The sequence below is a fragment of the Carcharodon carcharias genome, chromosome 4, assembly GCF_017639515.1.
Source record: "Carcharodon carcharias isolate sCarCar2 chromosome 4, sCarCar2.pri, whole genome shotgun sequence".
Lineage (NCBI taxonomy): Eukaryota > Metazoa > Chordata > Chondrichthyes > Lamniformes > Lamnidae > Carcharodon > Carcharodon carcharias.
The window spans coordinates 156,725,540-156,748,271 of NC_054470.1; the positions used below are offsets into that span (position 1 = coordinate 156,725,540).

The following is a 22,732-nucleotide window of genomic DNA, read 5'->3' on the forward strand; positions in this document are numbered from 1 at the left end:
CAGATTCTAGTACAAACATGATAGGTGGTCTGAAGATGATCGCACTTTTAACCAATTTGAGAATCAAGACAAAAATCGGGTCTGGGATGGCGATCGTAGACATTTGAACCCAAGACACGCACGGGCAATGGTTAATTGGTGTTATTGCTTTGATTCAAAGTATCGTTATGCAATGAATTGCCCGTAGCGAAAGATTCGTGCTTTTGAGATGACACATGAAACAGATAAATCTGAGGCTGAAGATGATGAAGGTGACTGCTATGAAGGGATTGTGTTGGTCACTGAGAGTTTGAATCCATTAATGATTATTTTGATGACTGATCCATTCAGCTGTGCAGTTCTGGACAGCGGTTGCACTTCCACGGCGTATGGGGTGGATTGGCTTAACTGCTACTTGGAGTCTTTCGATGAGGCAGATCAGCGAAAAGTCAAAGAGTATGAAAGGTCTAGCTGCTTCAGATTTGGAGATGATAGCACGCTAACATCTTCCAAAAGGGTGGTCCTCCCTTGCAGGATAGTAGGAATCAGTCTGTTCATCAGTACTGATATGGTCTCTAGCGAGATACCTCTGTTGTTAGGTAGATCTTCGATGAAAAAAGCACGGATGACAGTAGACATGAAGAATAACAGAGCGATGGTGTTCGGGAAAACGACACTTTACTAGCTCAGATCATTAAAGAAGTCAGAAATCTCTCGTCAAAGAGTTTAAGTCTTGTTAACTTCTGGGAATAAGAGTTTTGTGGATAAAACAAAGATTACTTGGAAGTTGCATAAACAGTTTGCACATCTGGCAGTACAAAAACTGAAAGCTCTACTTGTTTTTATTCATTCACTGGATGTGGGCTTTGCTGGCTCGGCCAGTATTTATTGTCCACCACCAGTTGCCCTTGAGAAGGTGGTGGTGAGCTGCCTTCTTGAACTGCTGCAGTCACTATGGTGTAGGTACACCCACAGCGCTGTTAGGAAGGGAGTTCCAGGATTTTGTCCAGCATCTACTGGCTCAGTGTGACATTTGTGTTAAATATCAAAAGGCACCACCACCTCCTGTTGTGAGCTTGCCACTAGCCAGGGAATTTAAAGGTGCCGTGGCAATGGACTTAAAAGTATGGGACAAAGATCAGGGTTTATTTTTTGATACACTTCATTGGTATGGTGACCTGATTTAGCCTATCCATGGTAATACTTGGTAAGGCCAAACAGGCTATTGTCAATAAAGTCATGGAGAAATGACTGGTACCGGATTAGGAACACCAACAAAATTCCTAACGGATAATAGTGGGGAATTTATAAGTGAGGAATTTTGAGACGTGTAAAAATTTGAATACCATAATTATACAAACTGGGGCTGAGACACGGTTAGATATTGGTCTGTGCAAGAGAAATTATACTGTGATAGACAACATGTTACATAAAATAATGGCCAATCAACCAGATTGCAAATTGCAAGAGGTGCTGCCAGGGGCAGAACCCTTTTGCAAGTACGAGATCTTTTCCTGGGGTCATGACCGCTTTCTGGAACACTGTCAGAACTCACACTGCGCTTTCTGGCCTTCCACATCTTTACCTCATTTTGCCAATCCAAGGTCTTACCTCCTATCTTTAATCCTGCACAATTAGCCAATGTTTGTATTTGTCAGTGGCTTTGCTGCTCTCCCTATGATGATGGCATTCCTTCATGCACTGGCCCCTACATGTATATATGTTGCTCCACTTTGGGTAGTTGCCCTTTTAGATGAATAGCCTTATCGTGTGCTTCAGTGATTCTTTGTTCATAGTCAGTCATCCCTCTATCTACCATATTGTTGGGGGGTGCAGTCCGTACCAGTTGGTGTACGGAAGGAATCCAATAGAAGGGACTAGAATTAGGTCCACTTTTTCTGTTCATCCGAATGCTTTGCCTGCAGACAGAAAAGCTTTTATTAAAGCTCTTTTATTAAAGAGAAAATTCAGTGAACCTTACGGATAAGACCACCAGGAGTACAGTTTAGACAAGGAGAAATGGTATATTACAAAAGAGAAGGGCAGAAAGAGTGGAATGGCCCTGGCAAAGTGATAGGAAGTGATAAGACCATAAGACATAGGAGCAGAAATTAGGCCATTCGGCCCATCGAGTCTGCTCCGCCATTCAATTATGGCTGATACGTTTCTCAACCCCATTCTCCCGCCTTCTCCCTGTAACCTTTGATCCCCTTACCAATCAAGAACCTATCTATCTCGGTCTTAAATACACTCAATGACCTGGCCTCCACATCCTTCTGTGGTAATAAATTTCATAGATTCACCACTCTCTGGCTAAAGAAGTTTCTCCTCATCTCTGTTGTAAAAGGTCTTCAGTTTACTCTGAGGATGTGCCCTCTGGTCCTAGTCTCTCCTACTAATGGAAACATCTTCCCCACATCCACTCTATCCAGGCCTTTCAGTATTCTGTAAGTTTCAATCAGATTCCCCCTCATCCTTCTAAACGCCATCAAGTATAGACCCAGAGTCCTCAAACGTTCCTCATATGTTAAGCCTTTCATTCCTGGGATCATTCTTGTGAACCTCCTCTGGACCCTCTCCAGGGCCAGCAGATCCTTCCTGAGATACAGGGCCCAAAATTGCTCACAATATTCTAAATGTGGTCTGACCAGAGCCTTATAAAGCCTCAGCAGCACATCCCTGCTTTTATATTCTATCCTCTCGAAATAAATGCCAACATTGCATTTGCCTTCCTAACTACCGACTCAACCTGCAAGTTAACCTTAAGAGAATCCTGGACTTGGACTCCCAAGTCCCTTTGCACTCCAGATTTCTGAATTCTCTCCCCATTTAGAAAATAGTCTATGCCTCTATTCTTCCGATCAAAGTGCATGACCTCACACTTCCCCATGTTGTATTCCATCTGCCACTTCTTTGCCCATTCTCCTAACCTGTTCAAATCATTCTGCAGCCTCCCTGCCTCCTCAATACTACCTGTCCCTCCACCTATCTTTGTATCATCTGCAAACTTAGCCAGGATGCCCTCAGTTCCTTCATCTGGATCATTAATGTATAAAGTGAAAAGTTGTGGTCCCGACACTGACCCCTGCGGAACTCCACTAGCCACCAGCCGCCATCCTGAGAAGGACCACCTTATCCCCACTCTCTGCCTCCTGCCAGACAGCCAATCTTCTATCCATGCTAGTACCTTGCCTCTAACACCATGGGCTCTTATCTTACTGAGCAGCCTCAGGCACCTTGTCAAAGGCCTTCTGGAAGCCCAAGTAAATAATATCCATTGGCTCTCCTTTGTCTAACCTACTCGTTACCTCCTCAAAGAATTCTAACAGATTTGTCAGGCATGACCTCCCCTTGATGAAACCATGCTGACTTTGCCCTATTTTACCATGGTGTAGGGAAGGAATCCAAAGTTGCATTTGGTGCTATCGGATCTCCCCTGCTGTAGAAGGGAATAGAATTAGGTCCACTTTTTCTGCTCATCCGAATGCTTTGCCTGCACTTCCAAGTATTCTGAAATCTCATCCTTAATAATGGACTCTAAAATCTTACCAATGACCGAGGTCAGGCCTGTAATTTCCTGTCTTTTGCCTCACTCTCTTCTTAAACGGGGGGGTTACATAAGTGATTTTCCAGTCCTTTGGGACCCTGCCTGATTCCAGTGATTCCTGAAAGATCACCACTAACGCCTCCACTATCTCTTCAGCTATCTCTTTCAGAACTCTGAGGTGTAATCCAAGTGATTTATCCACCTTCAGACCTTTCAGTTTACCTAGCACCTTCTCCTTGGTAATGGCCACCATACTCACCTTTGCCCCCCCGACGCTCTTGAACTTTGGGGATGTTACTCGTGTCTTCCACCCTGAAGACTGACACAAAGTACCTATTCAGTTCCTCCGCCATTTCTTTGTTCCCCACTACTACTTCTTCAGCATCATTTTCCAGCGGCCCAATGTCCACTTTTGCCTCTCTCTTACCCTTTATATATCTAAAAAAAACTCTTGCAATCTTCTTTTATATTACTGGCTAGTTTAGTCTCATATTTAATCTTCTCCCTCCTTATTTCTTTTTTAGTTGTCCTCTGTTGGTCTTTGTAGGCTTCCCAATCCCCTGGTTTCCCACTGCTGTTCGCCGCATTGTATAATGGAAAAGTAGTTATTGTACAACGTAGGAATAAAACTGTTAGGGTACATTCTTCGAGGTTAACTGGCACTGACTATATCTTTACAGATTCTGAATAGGACATAAAAAGTGAAGAGGTACCGTGCACTTCACATACACACTGGGCAGTTAGGAGGATAGACAGATGACCAACTATGAACAAAGTAACACTGAAGCACAGGATAAGGTTATTCATCGAAAAGGGCAACTACCCAAAGTGGGGTAACATATATACCAGTAGGGGCCAGTGCATGGAGGGATGCCATCATCATAGGGAGAGCAGCAAAGCCACTGACAAATACAAACATTGGCTAATTGTGCAGGATTAAGGACAGGAGGTAAGACCCATGGATTGGCAAACCGAGATAAGGATGTAGAAGGCCAAAAAGTGCAGTGTGAGTTCTGACAGTGGACCAGAAAGTGTTCATGACCCTTGGAAAAGGTCACGGACTTGCAAAAGGGACTCTGATTGCACGTGGGAAAGATCACGTAGTAGTAGTCCAGAAAGAGAGAAGAGTACGAGTAGAGGTCATAGTTTGATAAGAACAAGGACTACAGAACAAACAAGGAATGTCACTAGAAGTAGAAGCCCTTATGATCGAGAGGTTTTAATAGCTGCTAATAAATTGGAAGATAAAGCTGATAAAGGAAGCCAAACAAAAACGGTTGGAAAGAATTTGGAGTATATGCTGAAATACCAGACAGGGGACAGCCAGCCTTATCACAAAGGTGGATACGTACAGAAAAGGTGCTTTCTGACATCATGTACAAGGCTAAAGGAAGCCTAGTAGCCCAGAGTTTCAAAGAAAGACTTGATCTAGATGCCAGGGTGGACTCCCCTACTGCAGGAAGAGTGAGCTCAAAGATTTTTTTAGCCATTTTAGCAAAGTATTCCTGGGAGTGCAAATTGATAGAGATAAAAGTTGTGTTTTTACAGGGTGAGAAATTTCAGAGGAAAGTACTTTTGTACCCTCCTGAAAAACTTGCAATATAGAATGGAAACTGTGGGAATTGATCTTGTGTTTATGGGTTGAATTATGCATCAAGAGTGTGGTATTTTTTGGTGAGGTCCGAGCTGTTGAAAATGGGTTGCATTCCGTTAAAGGCAGACCCTGCAATGTTCTATTGGTATCACAAGGAGAAACTAGCAGGCATCTTTATCATACATGTTGATGATTTTCTGTGGGGCGATTCTGTAGAATTTGAGCAATGGGTAATCAATAAAATAAAGAAGGAATTCAAGATTGGAAGTCAAGCTTCAGGGGCCTTTAAATACATAAGTTTAGACATTAAGCAGAACAAGTTAGGAATGACATTGAATCAACAATCTTATTTGGAAAATATTAATTGCAGCTCACTAAATTGGGTTGGATCCTCACAAAGAGGATCCTGCTTCCAGGGAAGAAATGGAACAATTTAGAAGTTTGATTGGGCAGCTGAACCAGTTGTGCACTCAGGCTAGACCTGATGCTAGTTATGACATGGTGGAGCTGTGTACATGCTATAGTTGAGGGAGTTCGGAGAGCAAATAAAACATTAAAGAAATTAAATTCAGAGAGATGAACTCTCAAGTTTCCAGCCTTGGGTGAACCAGAAGATATGAGGGTAGTCATTTTTAGCGGTGCTTCACATGCCAATCTTCCAGATGGATATTCTAGCACAGCAGGGTTTATCGTGTTCTTTTTGGGAAAGAATAAATGTTGCTAATTTGGCTTGGGAAGCCAAGAAAATAAAAAGGGTAGTGGAATGCACCTTAGCTGCTGGAACCATGGTCTTAGTAGAAGTGATAGATATGGGGGTTTACCTATTCAATATACTGACAGAAATACTATACAAGGGGCAATGTGAGAAAAGTTTGCCCATAGGATGTTATGTTGATAATCTCTTTGAGATAATGTTAATTCAACTAAAAATGTAACTGAAGAAAGGCTAAGAATAGACCTAGCTAGCATAAAAGAAATGCTAGAGAGAAGGGAGATCTCTGAGACACAGTGGGTTGACACAAGTCACCAATTATCATACTGTTTTATGAAAAGAAATGCCTGCTCCAAGTTATTACTAAATGTATTGGAAGAAGGGTATCTTATGTTATAATGACAAAATGGAAAACCAATATCTTTTGCATTGTAATTACTTATATATCTGGAAACATGGGATCTATAGTGCGAAAATACGTAATTTTGTTTCCTTTTGTTTGACTCCAAAAATAAATGCTCTCGAATTTTTCAAAAGCTTTAATTTAAAAGAAAAAGAGAGGGATCTGTCAATGTATCAGTTCCTATTCAGATGAAGTTACATTGTTTCATAGTTTCCCTGCTCATACTCCCCATGTCCCATCGTAACCCCGTGTTACCTCATACTATCTATGTCCCCTCCATGCCCCCCCATTTATTCACCATAGCCATTCACTTAATATCCACAATAGGAAGACCTCAGGTTGTCTTTGGATTTCTAACAACCTAGTGGAGCTGTCATGCAAATATACTTCATATTGACAAAAACTCTCATTCGTAAAAGCCAATCACAAAGATTTGAATTCTCTCAAGTGGCCAATCTGTTGTACAAACAAACAATATTTCACTTACCATAAAAAAGATAGGTAATCATTTAATAACACCTTTAAAATTGTCAATCAAACTGTGAACAAAGCCCCCTGCTGTTAAAAGTTATTTTGGAACTTTTAAATCTCAGCCAAGCATTCATAATGGGTTCAGCTGTAATCACAACCCTTGGAAATGTAAACAGTGGAGCCTATTGAAACTGAAAAAGCTAATTATCTTTTTTCTAAACTGCACCCAGCTGTTCTGTCAATCGAAGGTGTCCAGGAGTGGATGGTTGCTTTTCTCTAAATGAAAGCTGCTGAAGGTTTTATATTTTCAGTTTAAAAGGGCTCTGGGCATTTACATTCAGTTCATTACACAAAATATCCCAAGCAGTGTTTTCTTCAGTTTTGAATGCTTAGCACTTTTCTAAATGGGAAAAGTACTCCAATGCATCTTACACTTAAAAATGCTGGTCAATTTAACGGTGAACTTATTTTTCAGGACAGAGGCCTATGTTGAATCACTGCAGTTAAAACACATCTACATTACAATACAGCATCTAATGGTGACATTTGAATTTGTTAAAACATTTAACTCTTACCTTCAGACTGTTTCTGACTCCTCACCAGTGGTCGTGAACTCTCCATTGAGGCACTTTTTTTTAGGTTTTCCAAAACCCACACCAGCATGCAAAAAAGTACAGAGGGAATAGAGGAAATTCAAATTTCCTATAGGGCTCACAGTGGCAATGATAACCTCAAGAGATGTGTGCAAAGTTGTGACCCAGGCCTTCCCGATCCATGAAAGGGCCACACAAAAATAGCATCAGGTTGGAAAGCACTACAGATTCGAAATTAGTGCAAAAGATTCTAAGTTTTAGTCATTTCCAACCCAATTCTCACCCCTATCACCAGGCAAAAATCTAGCCCATTAACTGGACTGCCTTTGAGGCATCAGCAGCTGCCACTATTCTTTACCTAGGCCTGAATCATCTGGTCGGTGTGCAGGGCAGGCCTCTGAGAATACCGGAGTCGGCTGCGCACCTGCTGAACTCTCAAAGCCCCATTAAGACCATTTAAAAACTAGTTGAAATAATTAAAAGGGCTGCCTGTCCAACCTTAAGGTTGGCGGGCAGGCGAAGAGCCCAGGCAGCATTTGTGTTTTTCATGGAACCTCATTCACGGACGGGATGCGGTTTCATGAAAGGTTTATAAATGTAATAAAAATTTTTAGTGAAATTCATTGACATGTCCTAGCTCATGTGACACTGTCGTATGAGGGGACTTGTCCTGAGTAATTTTTTAAAATCTTTTTTTCAATTTTTCACGATGAAATTAAACTCCCTGAGCCCGCGCCAGCTCCCGCTCCCACCCAGCCTGCACGACAGGGAGCAAATTCTCTCCTTAGTGTTATTTAGCAATGCATTACCTCCCAGCTTGGCACAGTTGACAGTACTTCAGATCCTTCATACTTGGCATTTGAGCTCGTACCGAGACTGACTCTTTAGTGCAGTGCCATTTTCAGAGATGCAGTCATTTGAACGGGATAATGGACATAGCTCCTAACCAGTTATTCGATAATGTCAGGGAAATGTCAAAGATCACATGGTCAGAATCTTCCCCTCAACGAACACCACCAAAATACCGATTATCTACACATTTCTGTTTGTAGAATGTAGCAGTGTACAAAACAGCTGCTGTAGTTGCCTACATGACAGCTGTTGAGAAATAAATATTTGCGGATGATGTAAGTTGAAGGCATTTGACGAGCTGAAGTATATCTGCCGCTCGCTCATTCCTACTGCCTTTTCAAAGCCTGAATCTCACTACCATGCTGCCATGGTTTGCCAGCACCAAATTGATGTTTTGAGGTGGGCTGCCGGTAAAAGAGGATTGGAGCTCAGAACCAGAAATGGGACATGGGGGGTGGGGAGGGGAAGCAACCCTGATTTTAATGGTCCAAAACTCAAAGGTTAATGAACAACTTCAGCACTTTACTGAGTTGCCTACAGCAATCTCTTTAAAGACCATTGGTGAGTACATAGTATCCATTGTACTTCAGAATTACAATCAGGATCCATTGCACATCATTTCAAATGGCCCCCCAGGAAAATGGAAACAGGCAGCAGCTCCATCCACCCAAACGCACGCAAGTTGGCGGCAGGTGGTGACCAGAATGCCAGCATAGACAGGCCTGTAAATGACACAGCACCAATTTCAGGTTGCTACCTTCTCAAGAGTAGTTAGTGATGGGCAATAAATGCTGGCCTTGCCACCAATGCCCACACCCCATGAATGAATAAATGTTTAAAAATCTTGTTTATATCAGGTGGATTTGCTCAAAATTAGCTCCTTTATATGTGAAGTGCCCATGATATTTCAGATAAAGGGTAATTTTCCAAATGTTGTGGTCTTGGTGGGGAACCTTACTTTCTGCCAGCGTAAAGTAGGAATTCTAATGGTTGGAAAATTGTGGGCATCTTGTGCCTAAATTTGTGAAAATGCACTTCTGGTGAGCAGTTGGAAAGATAGACTGTAGTCTCTCTTTCAAAATATCCTACAAATACTTTGCATACAGCACTTTATATCTACAGTATAATTTTGCATATCAAAATGTCTGCTTAAGTTCTGATTCACAAATTAAAAGCCATTTGTCTTTTTTGGTGATTATGCAAGTTTTAAAGTTGTAGGCTTAGCACTTCAGCTGTTTCCATTTTCAGGCCCCTCATTGCTGCTTCTGGTCCACGCACAAAGCAGCCCACGCACAAATCGGGTAGAGGGGGGAGCAGAGGATTTAGAACCTCGGACTATTTTATCACATAGAGGGCTTTGCGTTAAGAGCCTCCGGTAAATGGTTGGGGAAGATCGAGGGGCACTGGAGGAGGAATGGCTCAGCCTCAGAGTCATATGAATTGCACAGCACGTTCAAGGGGCCAGATGGCTTACACCTGCTTTTTCTTCTTATGCTTTTATGTTTATTATGCATGTGATCAGATGGGTGATGGGGTGGGGGAAGGTGCGCATGGAGGTGAGAAAGAATATCACGGGGGTCTGCTGTTTTTTTGGGGCCCTTAGAATGCGATCAGGGTGAAAAGAAGATCAGGAAAGAACACCTTGGTGATCGACAGTATTGTTGTTTGGGCCTCAAGTACAATCGGGAGATGGAAGGCCTGAGGTCGAGAGAGGATCACTGGGGAAATTCCAGGGTGGGGGGGTGGGGGTGGTATGGTGTAGCATATCATTTGGTCAGAGATCACAGGACCAGAAGCAGCAATGACTAAGGTAAGTTCATTTTGTGCTATTTAGCATTGGTTTGAAACACTGGTGCTGGCCACCTCAAGCACAAGCCAAAGTTGAAATTCTGACGTGGGCAAAGGATGCCTCTGGCTTGGCCACAGCAGAACCCTGCATGCATAGTACAGGTGTCATTTGTCATGAAAATACAATAATTACCATAATATTATGATTTACTGTAAAAGTAGGTTAATAGTGGGGTTTGGATAATGTGTGTGTGTGATTTAACTGAATTGGAGACAGCTGGTCTGGAGGCCTTGACTCATCAAAAGAAGCTAGGTTTGAAATGCTAAATATGTAAACATGGCTGAATCCTTAGAATGTAAGGTGAGGAGCATTTGTATTTTTAGATAAATCAGGGCAGTTTGAATTTCAAAGAGATGGTAGGATATTTACACCTAGCCGGAGAAGCTAGGTCAAGCAACGTGTTTACTTTTCCCAAGGTTACTGACTATATTAGTATCATGAAAAGATTTATATTATGAGAAAGGTAAATTTCCAAAGATATGGAACAATGGAATTTACATTAAAAGGCAGAAACACGGATAAAGGAGAATGAGGCTATGTGTTAGAGAAGGCATTGTAAGATCTACCAGAAATGTGAGAGGCCCCCAGTATTTGTGCATTAAGCCTGCTGTCTACATAAAATGAAGCTGGGAAAAGCCAGTTTGAATTCTACTTTCCAGTTTATTGTGTTAATTTGCTGGCATCTGTTTAAAATCTATTTTTTTAAACCATTGCCTTAAAGGGTGCGGAGGAGGAATTGGAAGCCAGATTAATTAGGGGCTTTAGGAGTTGTTATGGTAGCAATTTGTAGACCTGTGTATGTGCTTGAAATCTTTTCTTTTGTTAATAAGTGTTTAAGTTACTTTCTTTCAAAAAATCTCTGAAGTCTTGTTGGACTTCTTACTTCTGCATTCAGGCCATGCATCTCGAAATAAATACAAATCGAAAAACCGTTGTGATAGTGCGATCAAGTTTCCCTCATAGATTTTATCCACCTGGCACATATCATCTACTGCGTCATAATACAGTTTGAACACAAAACTGTAGATGTAACGCCAAAAACCCAGCGCTTCAGAGCCGTACTCCAGTCCATTGTGTTACTGAAAATAATTATATTGGGCATATTGGGAGGAGTAAAATTTGTCAACTAATCTCTTGAATACATGAGCCAGCCTTCATGGAGGAGCTGACCTAATCTGATTGTTTTCATGAGAGGCTCTGAATTTACTTCAGTGCCTGGGTGCCCACGATGTGCCAGATTGGGAAGATAGACTTGGTGGAGAGCGATAACAGGCCACTTTTGCTGTATCTATGCAGTAGAGTCTTGAACATGACTTGTTAAAATATAGCCACATAACAGGCCAGGGCATTTACATTAGCCCAGTGCTTCACTAGATAAGACAAGTCTTCAGGAAGCCAGGGAACAACCAGCCAGGTGACTATTGCTCCTTAACTTTCTTCTGAAATGCTCCCTGAACTGCCTAATCTAAAATAAAATTTGTAGAAACAAATGACTATTATGCAGTAACTGTGGACAGTTTAAATATTTGCATTATAAAATAAAGCTCAGTTATTATAACAATCTGATATTTCTGTAAACCACCAAGTAATAGTGTAATACAACCTTCAGAAATTATCAATCTTTAAAGGTTTATAATAAGATAAATTGTTTCAACTATAATTAATTATACTGTATCAGAGTTCTGTCCCATGACAAGCACATATAATTATAGTCTGTCAGATAATGTGACATGACAACAAATTCATGGCACAATTAGATGTCACAAACTGCCAATTAACGTCCCCATATCTAATTTGGTGTTGGACATCAGAGCAATCTGTCATCTCTTTGCATATACATTCATCTGTGAAGTAATTAATGCTCTTTTCCTCATTTCTATATTTGCCTGGCTTAGGAACAGCTGCTATGTAATGAATGTAATTACAACAAATGCATTCTATTCGGGTAATTTGGTGTGTTTCTCCTTGTTTGCAATTTTATACATGGTTTCTTCTTTTCCTCTTCAACCTGAAGCCTTTATCCATGCCATAACTGGAAAAGAGAGAAAGAAGGTAGATTGTCCGTATTCTTATTAAGTTGGTTCTTGGTCACTTGTGAAAGGGATCTGTGTTTACTCCTTTTTTCCATTTCCTCTCTTTAGGGAAGTGCCCGGTCTTTAAAAACCTCTCCCTGAAGGCATTGTTGAGATTGAGAGTCATCATTATGCATGGGGTGTGGGGAGGGAATGCAGAAACAGTGAACCACCATTCATCCATTCTGTAGCACACCAGATAGATGTACCATGAGGTGTTTTGAATTTCTAAAATAAGTGATATCGCCATTTACATGCCTTTATTTTAAATGCCTTAATTTCCACAGGTCCCCATTCACACTCGAACAGGAAGCTTGGGTGGTGCAGGACTAGATACAGCATCAGTCTTTGTAAATGAGGCAGCACTCCAATATTCCCTGAACAGCCACCAGAGAGCAAACAGTATACGGACGTTTCCTGAATCTCACAAGATGGAGAGCTCCTTGGGCTCCATTGTTAGGATTAATGAGAACCTGAAAAATGACGTTCCTGTTCAGCTTCTGAGTACAACCAATCAGCTCCTGAAACCTACAGGTATCCAGCAACAAATACCAACAAAATTGGCAAGTTTCTCCAAAGGAAACAAGGAAAAAAACAAAGGTAAATGAAAACAATCCTGCAATTGTTCACACTTTCTGTCCGGGTTACCTTTACTTAATTTTTGAGTACTACTTATGCCAACATTTTTAAAAGGAGAAAAGATAAAAACATGTAATGAAAGGCTTTCAGATACTGGATATTTGCAGTTCTTTTGCCTGCCCACCTCTAGAGTCCACAAAATTGAAATTATCACACAGCAGGTGTGACAGATTATCTAGTTCGTCATTTAGCAACTGGCTGTGTGTAAATCGGCTGCTACGTTTGCCGATATTAGAGCAGTGGATACATTCAAAGTACCGCATTGGCTGGGAAGGACTTTGTGATATACCTCATTACAGCCTTGGTCCAAACATGGACAAAAGTGCTGAACTCCAGATGTGAGGCGAGAGTGACTACCCTTGACATCAAGGCAGCATTTGACTGAGCGCGGCATCAAGGAGCCTGAGAAAAACTGAAGTAAATGGGAATCGAGGAAAATTCTCCACTGATTGGAGTCACAAAAGGAGATGGTTGTGGTTGTTGCAGGTCAGTCATCTTGGTCTGAGGACATCACTGCGAGAGTTCTTCAGGGTAGTGGCCTAGGCCCAACCAACTTCAGCTGCTTCATCAATGATCTTCTTTCCATCATAAGATCAGAAATGGAGATGTTCGCTGATGCTTGCACAATGTTCAGCACCATTCGCAACTCCTCAAGACACTGATGCAGTCCTTTTCCAAATGCAGCAAGACCTGGACAACATTCAGGCTTGGGCTGAAAAGTGACAAGTAACATTCGCATCACACAAGTGCCAGGAAATGATCACCTCCAACAAGAAAGAACCTAACCATCTTCCCTAGGCATTCAATAGCATTATTGTTGCTGAAACCCTCCCATCAACATTCTGGGGGTTCAGATTGACCAGAAATTAAACTGAACCAGCTATATAAATACTGTGGTTACAAAAGCAGATCAGAGGCTAGGAATTCTATGGTGAGTAACTCACCTCCTGACTCCCCAAATTCTGCCCTAGGATGTGGGGCTTCTAATCTGCTCTCCTCACTTTGCCTGGGAGTCGGCGAAGCCATCTCCAGCCCATGCCTGCTTCCTCAAGATGAAAGCAAGATGGATGGGCATTACCAGGACAGAGGTTGCAGAGTCAGGAAAATTCCCAATTCCCGCTTCACTTACGAAAATCCAGCCCACAGTCACTATTGCTTTATAGGCAAATGTGGCAGAAAATTTGCAAACAGAAAATCTGTTTTTTGTGGTATTAGTTGAGGGATAAATATTGGCCAGAACACACAGTACTGCCTTGGCCTTCATTGAATATAGCTGTGGGATCTTGAGCCGACAGGGCCCGGTTTAATGTCTAATCCAAAAGACATCCCTAACAAAGTGATATTCCCTCAATACTGTATTGAAATGCCTGCCTGGATTATGTGTTTAATTCCAGTAGTGGATTGAAACCACAATCTTCCAACTCAGAGGTGAGAGTGCTACCAATGAACCAGAAGGAATGATATCTTAACTTGGTCTCACTAAGTTGGCTTTCTACAACTTAATACCAAATAAGTGCTGCAACAGTCCTGGCTGTGTTCACTGTTTTGCTGTAATTAGCTTTGTAGAAATTATACACTGTTACAACTGAACCATCAATCTATAATTTTCTGCTATTTCACAGGGTAATTGATCATGAGTGTGAGGTTGAGCCATCCAATAGAATGTAACATATAATATTGAAAATTGCGTCCAGCTTTATTACTAGAAGTTGACCTATTTTGGCATTTAATGATTCTGACAGTTTCTGCCACTGATCAATGAGATCAAAGCCCCTCTACCAGTCATATTTCAGAAGGTTTATATATTAACAATATAATTTACTAAAAGAGAAAGTTATGGGTTTAAAATTCTGTTTTGCTTAATTAATAGATGTCAAAATGCCTATTATAAAATTGCCTCGAGAGTTAGTAAGACTTACAAAATTGAGAAGATATACAGGGATCTGCAGAAAGTATCTGTGATTTCAATTAGATAAACATGTTTATCTAATAGATAAACTTGTTTAAGGTCTGCAGCGAATTGGGTATAGATGGAGCATTACCATTAAAAGCTGAGTGGAGCACGTACAACCGCTTCTTGGGCATAGATTTTGAGTTTGCGTGATAGTGTAAAATGAGTTACAGTGAATCGGCAGCCCGCTTTACAACTCTCTTGATTTTTATATCCATTGAAGTCATGATTTTGTTTACATTTCTATAAATTTGATTGTGCCATTCATTGTGTAAAATGACAACTAGACGGAATGCACACTGAAGTGAAATGAGTGCCATAGCATATTACATCGTGGATAAAAACACATGGGATCACTTTTATTATTCTCTGTACTTTGTAGCATAGGAACATAGGAGCAGGAATAGACTACTCTGCCCTTTGAGCCTGCTCTGCCATTTAAATAGATCATGGCTGATCTTCTATCTCAATGCCATCTTCCCGCACTACCCCCCTATCCATTGATGTCATTGATATCTAGAAATCTATCGCTCTTTGCTTTGAACATACTCAATGACTGAGCCTGCACAGCCCTCTGGGGTAGAGAATTCCAAAGATTCATCGCCCTGAAAAGAAATTCCTCCTCATCTCGAAAGGTAATCAAAATTTACTTAAGTGTCTTAAAAGAGCACTATTCTTATGAAAAATGCTTGGCAATCTTTTTGTTTACTGTGTGGCAAAGAAGTAGAACAGCCATCAGTTTTGGCATTTTCCTTGAAATGGTCCAGCTAATCTTTGACTGGTTGGTTACCTGCGGGTAGAACTCAGGGAAGCCTTCCAAAGTAAACTACTGCCAAAATATTTCGGCAAGAACATGGACCAGCCTTTGATGATCTGTCAGCCACCTGGAAGAGAATGGTCTTGCATGTATTCCCTGCATTTTTTGCAAAATCAAAGGATCAAAGACAAGAGTTGAATAGAGGGCAGAACAGCAATTTTGTTAACTCCTTAATGGCTGAGGAAGACTTGATTGTTTGACCTATTGGAGTTGAGTGTGGCTAAACCTTTAGAAATTCCTTAAGTGAAAGAATAGCTGAAAGGTAGAGGTCAGTTGTGACATGATTCCTCTCGGCGCTCCATTTGACAGCTTGAATTTAACCCTTTAACCACCACCACCCATAAAGAATTCTTAATTTCCAGGACATTATTTTCACATTATCAGTTAAGAGACAAACCTTTATTGTTTAACTGATAAAGCAACACTGATGTTGAGTAGCCTTACTATTGCAATATTAATGTTATACTGAATGTTTTAAAACATATTACATATCTTTCTTCACCTTTCACTTTCTGATGTTTTTCTTTCTTCTATACTTACTGTTTTAACTTTTGTTATATAAATTAATGTTTTAATACTAATTCTGCATGACTTCTCATTTTCCTTGCTCTCACTGCTTCCTACTTTTATTTCTCCTACAATTGTGCTCTAACTGGTAAAAATTCTACAAGGAAAAGCAAATGCTCAGCCTGCTTACGTAATGCCCATTTCCAGTCGTTTGATATAAAAAAGAAAATGCTGAAAATACTCAGCAAGTCTGAGAGCAGCCATGGAAGAAGAAACAGATTTAATACTTCAGGTTGATGAAAGCACTTGCCACAGATGCTGCCAGATATGGTGAGTGTTTCGAGCATTTTCTGCTGTTATGGCAGTTCTACAGAATCCACAGTATTTTCTTCTAAGTCTTTTGATAAAGGTTTGTCATAGCTCAACCTTCAAGGCTGTTAACTGGAATAATTTTTATGTTATAAAGTACTCGTGCCTTTATCTGCCTTCTCGGGATAGCAAAGTCCCTTTGAATTTATATGCTGCACTCTGATCTCCAAATCAATTCACGGAGGCAGCCAACCTCTACTGTTGTATTGCTTTGGCAAAGTTCATTTATATGAGGATGAAGAAGGACATTAGTTTGTCCATAATAGCCCTCCTGGTTTGAATGTAGTTCAGTCTTCCATTTAAAAGCCTGTTTCCTGCTGTTTTTTGTGTCAGACCTACAACAATGGGACCTTTTTATCATTTTCTGCATATGTATTTCCAATGTTGTATCCAACTGGGTGTCTCTAGTTGCCATCTGCTTTAAAAGAATTAAAGTATGAAACCAGAACAGGGAATAGCCCACACTTGTGGCAAAAATCATCTAATTCGCAATGCAATTATATGGGTGATGTTTTTAACGATGATTACCTGTTAATTGTTACAAGGAGTGAACTATATTTAAAGAATGAGGAAGCTTATACTAAAAATAGGTAACTTACCTCCACAGCCTGTGTACAATGATATGTTATCAGCATACATAGAAGTTCAAATGCTTTGCTTTTGCTTTGCCATGAAACTTATCTTTCTTCCTGTCAGATGATTATCATCAATTTAGAATGTGTAATGTCACATCTCATAGATACTTTACTGTAAAATGGTTTATATTGCTGCAACAGAGTACAAAAGGCATGTATTAGTGTGTCAAGTAAATAAAGATACACAGATAAGTAGAAGGTTATAAATAATGGATCACTAACATAAAGGCCTAAAAATTGTGTCAAGCCATGCCCATTTTTGCAGGCACAAAACAGGCTTCTAAGATGCTCTGGACCCTTTGCAGGGCCATAAACAATATTGGGGTTGACGTGCAGAATGAGCAAACGTATGCACTCCCGCAATATTTGTTAGGGTTCCTGTGTAGGCATCCAAGATGGATACCTGCACCTGGTGTTAGGCCGATTGCATATGCAAACTGGGGGTCAAGCATGTCTTTCAGGCCCCCTTGCAAAATTGTATTGTGCAATACATGTTACAGTCAAATCCTTTAGGTGTTCAACAGCCAAACCAACAGATCTTGAAGAGACTGCTGATGTGATGAGTAGCATTAGCTGCAGCGGTTCACTTTTCATTAGCTCTTATTCCACAGCATACTCCCTGGCAACCAGAAAGGAACAGGGGAGCTGGGGGTACAGATATACATATCACTGAAAGTATCAGCGCAAGTTAATAAGGTCTTAAAAAATCACACTGGGGTTCATTTCTACAGAGATAGCATTTAAAAGCTGTAAAAATAGGTTAAATATATATAGAACATTAATTAGATCATGCTTAGAGTGCTGTGCACAGAAGATTGAAGGTTGACCTTTTGGAGTACTTCAGTTATGAAGGAGTTTGATGTAAAGAAGATGGTCTGGTTCAGATGGCCACTTGTGGTAAACCAGAACAAGTGGCCGTTAAATATAAGGTTGAATTTATCTCTCATAAATTTATGTAGAATTTAAAGCAAATTTCTTTATCCAGAGAGTGGTCAGAATGGCGAACTCACTACCACAGGTTGATGTATCATTATCGCCAGCTTAGACATATATAAGGAGGAACAAAATAAACATGAGGGAGAAAGGATGAGAAGGCCATATTGATGGGGTTAGATGAAGAGAGGTTGTAGGAGACTCATGTGATGCATAAACACCAGGATGGAACAGGTGAGACTAAAGGCCTTTATTGTGCTGTAAAATCCTCATAAAACTACATAGTATGCAATTTCTGACCTGAACAAAAACCGATTTTAGAATATCTTGGTTAGAGCAGACATGCACTACTTGGTGTGATGCTAAACCTTAAAGACTAAGAAAGATGCATTAGAGATGAAGAAAGTCCTCTGTCCAAATTTTGGTCTGTACTAGGTTAATTGATCACATTAGGGAGGGCCCTGTAATTAGCATGTGTCACCCAGAAGCCCTGTACTCACTAACTTACATTGGCTTCTGGTTCAGCAATTTTAGAATTTTCGTCTTTATTTTCAGGTCCCTCCATTATCTCCCCATCTCTGTAACCTCCAGCCCTACAACCTGAGATATCTAGACTTCTCAATATCTGTTTTCCTGCACATGCCCAATTTTAATTGCTTTGTCATTGATGACTATTTTCAGCTGCCTGGACCCTGAGCTCTGGAATTCCTTTGCTAAATCTCTCCGCCCCTCCACTTTTCCCTCCTCCTTTAAAATGCTCTTTTAAAACCTACTTATTTGGCAAAGTTTTTGATCATCTGTCCTAATATATCCTCATGAGCTTCAGTGTCAGATTTTGTTTGCTCAAGTTGTTGTGAAGTACCTTGGAAAGTTTTACTACGTTAAAGGTCCTATATAACTCCAAGTTGCTGTTATTTCTCAGGCTTACAAACCAAAAATGGCATCATAGGATGCATGCCACCCATGATACATCAGCATCACCTTTAGGGGAGACGGGTAAGAGGGGAAAAGAATTGGTTAAAATTAAAATGATTTGACGGAGCCACATAATGTCATAAACTCAATATATACCTTTTCAGTTGTGGTTTCAGCCATTATTTTAAAATCAAGCATCTTCTAAACTTGTTTAAATACAGTTGTACTGCATGGTGTGGACACATTTCTTCAGAAGCAGTCAACAATGACCTTTGGGCTTTGCCCTGTATTGTCAGGTTTACCAGTGAAAATGTGTTTGGATGTTGTAGCGTTGTGTGTTGGACATCAGATAGCAGTTCTGCATGGTCTGTGACATACTTTGTCAGTTGCAATATTAATGTTGCAGTTTTTAAAATAGGAGTACTAACAGTATGTATAACAGTTTGAAAAGGTGCACAAATATTGTGTCATAATTCTTGTTAGCTTTAATGGTTGTTATTTGCTACACTTGGTTTTGATCTGAGGTATTAGTAATTGATGTTATCATCATTGAAGTAAAATTGCCATCACCTGTCATCATGTGATAAATTTATTTAATTATAAAAGTTCCAGCGGTGACTTTTACCAGAGGTATAATCCTTGAATCTAAACTGAAACCTATAAATTGAACGTTTATTTGGCAGTTATAGTATTATATAAGCTACTGGCCTGACTTATGAAGGCACTGACATCTTTTAAAGTACAATCTAAAAAAGTTAACTTGTTATAATTCAATGGCCTCTGTCAACTGTTTCATTTGAATGGTGAGTAGGAAACATAACTTTGGTGGAAACCCCGAAGAAATTCACCACCCCCAACCCCCCAACATCCCTACCCACAAGCAAAGATCAAGGTCAAATTGCAATGTACTGTGGCCCAGTATCTCTGCCAAAAATCATTTCAATGTTTACAGAAATCACAATGAATAAGAATGTGTTGCAACATTTCAATCACAGCACATGCTATTTGATCACTAGTTTGGCTTCAGAACAAATGGGTTGACATGTGATGGTGCAGGTGTGTTTCTACCTGCACTGTGAGTATATGTAACAGCAAAAATAACAATAATTGCATGCAAAAGGGAGAATGTATTGCATGGAACTAATTCTAGGCAGTCTTCCCTATCAATCAGCTGGTTAGAATCTGGTTAGTTTGGTACCAATTGCAAATTTGTGAAAAGGCGTAGTTCATAGCAGGTTATTTTAGTTAATTTTTTTATATCCTTTCAATTAAATACTACTTCATTAAATACTATGACTTGTCCTTCTGTTTAAACCTGCATTTTTTTTTTGCAAATAGGCAGCAGGGGTGCAGTGTCCTTGGATACAATCAATGGGAAAGTAATGTGCAAGCACCCTGAGGCAGGTTCCCGCAATGCTAAAACTGGCAAAGGTGTGGAAAGTGAAACAATTAGTGGGCGTGTGAAGAAATGTTTTTGATCTTTCAGCTATTGCAGGAATGATGCTGAATGAAAAGAAATACTTTATAAACTCCCTGTAGCAAAAAAATTACAATTGTTCAGTTAAATGCCTATTGTCAGCAGGACTAGGTTATATTTAAAGCTTGGTTCTTTTGAGTGTCAGTTCATTTTATCCTATATGGGGGCACCAAATTGGATAGTTTCCAAAATCGGGCGCAGGGATCGCAATGTGCAATTAACCCATGCCCATTGATTGACATGCACACAGTAGACCATTTTTGTACCAACTACTGATTAGCATGATTGCTGTGTGCAGCCAACTCTAACCATGCTGTTGATTGGCTGCAGACATTAGCAAGGGGCCCAAAATCATTACTTCCTAGCAGCAGTTAAAGCTAGCCTGAGCTACTTAAAGGGCAGGTGAAATGTGGAGCACTTCCCGAGAGTTATGTAGGAAGTGAATCTGACCTGGAAAAGAGTGAAAAATAGCACAACCTTTGAGAGATCAAACTCCAAGGTTTTCGGGCTTGTCCGAGGAGGTGTAATGTAGGGGGAGATATTCTTTATACACGGGAGCCAATGAAGTCCTCCAGAAACACACTGAGAAGGTAGTGGGAGCAGCTTGCCATGGGGGTCAATGCCAGGTGTCTAGCCCTGAACACCTGGATGATATATCACAAGAAATCTTGTTATCTCTCACGAATGGTCATCAGTGAATGCATCTTCCATGCAATATGCTACTAACTGCAGCATTAGCCTCAGACACTCCTCAGTTCATTCCACTCCCATCACTCTCCAACAATCTGAATCAAGCAGGACTTAACCCTAAAATTCAGAGGCTTCACCTCATCTTCTCTCATTTAGCATTGCTGCAAGCCTCACACATACCTAACAGTTTGCACAAACTGCCAACTATTTATAATTGGCCTGCAGTCAGGGCGGGGGGGCAAGGATGGCCCAGGCGCCAGCTCAGGTTGTTCATTCGTGAGGACTCAAAAGAACAATTCGATGAGTCAGTATACAGAAGAGTACACACAATGATGGGTATACATATTGCTTGATGCATTAGACAGCTCTTCTTTGAAATAGTGCTTTGGGATCTTTTACATCCACTGGAGCAGGCAGATAGGGCTTCGGTTTAACATATCACCCAAAAGACGGCACCTCCAACAGCGCAGTGCTCCCTCAGTACTGCACTGGAGTGTCAGCCTTGATTTTTGTGCTCAAGTCCTGGAGTGGGACTTGAATCCAAAGTCTTGTGATTCAGAAATGAGAGTGCTACCAATTGAGCAGTGCCGGAACCTTCAGCCATTTGACTCCAAAAGAAGATTGTGTTTTTACATGGCACTTTAGGGATGTTTCTGTGAAGCAATGTTTGATATATAGTGCAATTTATAATGTTTTGTAGGTAAACACAGCAGCACATTTTGCATGGCAAGATCCCAAATAGCAATGAGATGAATGATGGGGTAATTTGCTTATCTTGGTTGTGGGAGACAGTTAGCCATGACACAGGCCAACTCCCTGCTTTTCAAAACAAAAAATTCTGGAAACACTCAGCAGGAGTGGTAGCATCGATGGAGTGAGAAACAGACTTAAAGAGTTGGATTTTACGGCTGCCATGGTCCTTGCCCCCTTGGCTAAAAAGTCAGGGAAGTGGGAAGCCCACACACGACCCAAAAGGCTGCTCTGCAGCAATTTAACACCGGAAGCAATATTAATTACTTTGAGGCGCGAAGTCCTCCCCTACCTCGGGAGGAAGTCCCAACTCAGGGAGCTGCCAGCCAATTGGATGACTGCTGCCTCTGTAGACCCAGCCAAGAGCGGTGACCACTGCTGGGCATTCAGGCAGTACCACCACACTGAGGAGCCCAGGTAAGTTCAGAGTCAAGTGTCTCAGCAAGGGGGTGAGGATGGTGGGGGAAGAGCAGGTTGAAGAGGTGAGGCAAGGATTAAAGGGGGTGATGATCTTGGAGGCGGGGAAGGAGGGTGTTTCTGCTTATCCCAGGGGACCCATGAAAGAGGTGTACACCTCCTCTCACCAGCCTGGCAGCAGCCCGCACAGCTATAACTGCTGGGTTTCCCACATGGCATGGGCCTTCCTCAGTCATGGGTAAAATACCAACAGATGTGGGATGAAGTCTATAAACGACCATTAAGGGCCTCAATAGGCCCAAGGGCAGGTGTGTCACCTCCCTGCAAAATTTCTGACTGGTTGTGGGTGGGCTAGTAGGCAGTGGAGAGGCCATCTGCTGACTTTTTTGTGCCCCCCACCACCCCGCCCCCCCTCCACCTTCAAACCCCCTGGTGGGAAGCATGAAATTCAGTCCAAAGTTTAAAATCTCATGACCTTTCATTAGCTCTAAAAGCTCTGATGGGACTACTACTTAATGGGGAATAGGAATAAACATACTACTCTCAGGTTGGCAGGCTGT

The 22,732-nt window shown here is 41.0% G+C and overlaps 1 protein-coding gene across 2 annotated transcripts in view; it reads left to right on the top strand.

Annotated features, from left to right (window-relative positions):
- Positions 1 to 22,732, top strand: part of arhgef28a (Rho guanine nucleotide exchange factor (GEF) 28a) — a 535,445-nt gene that overhangs the window by 437,133 nt on the left and 75,580 nt on the right. For both annotated transcript variants that reach the window (XM_041186008.1, XM_041186009.1), the window contains one exon: positions 12,360 to 12,672. In XM_041186008.1, the coding sequence (XP_041041942.1) occupies positions 12,360 to 12,672 (313 nt within the window). The remainder of the gene's footprint in view (positions 1 to 12,359; positions 12,673 to 22,732) is intronic.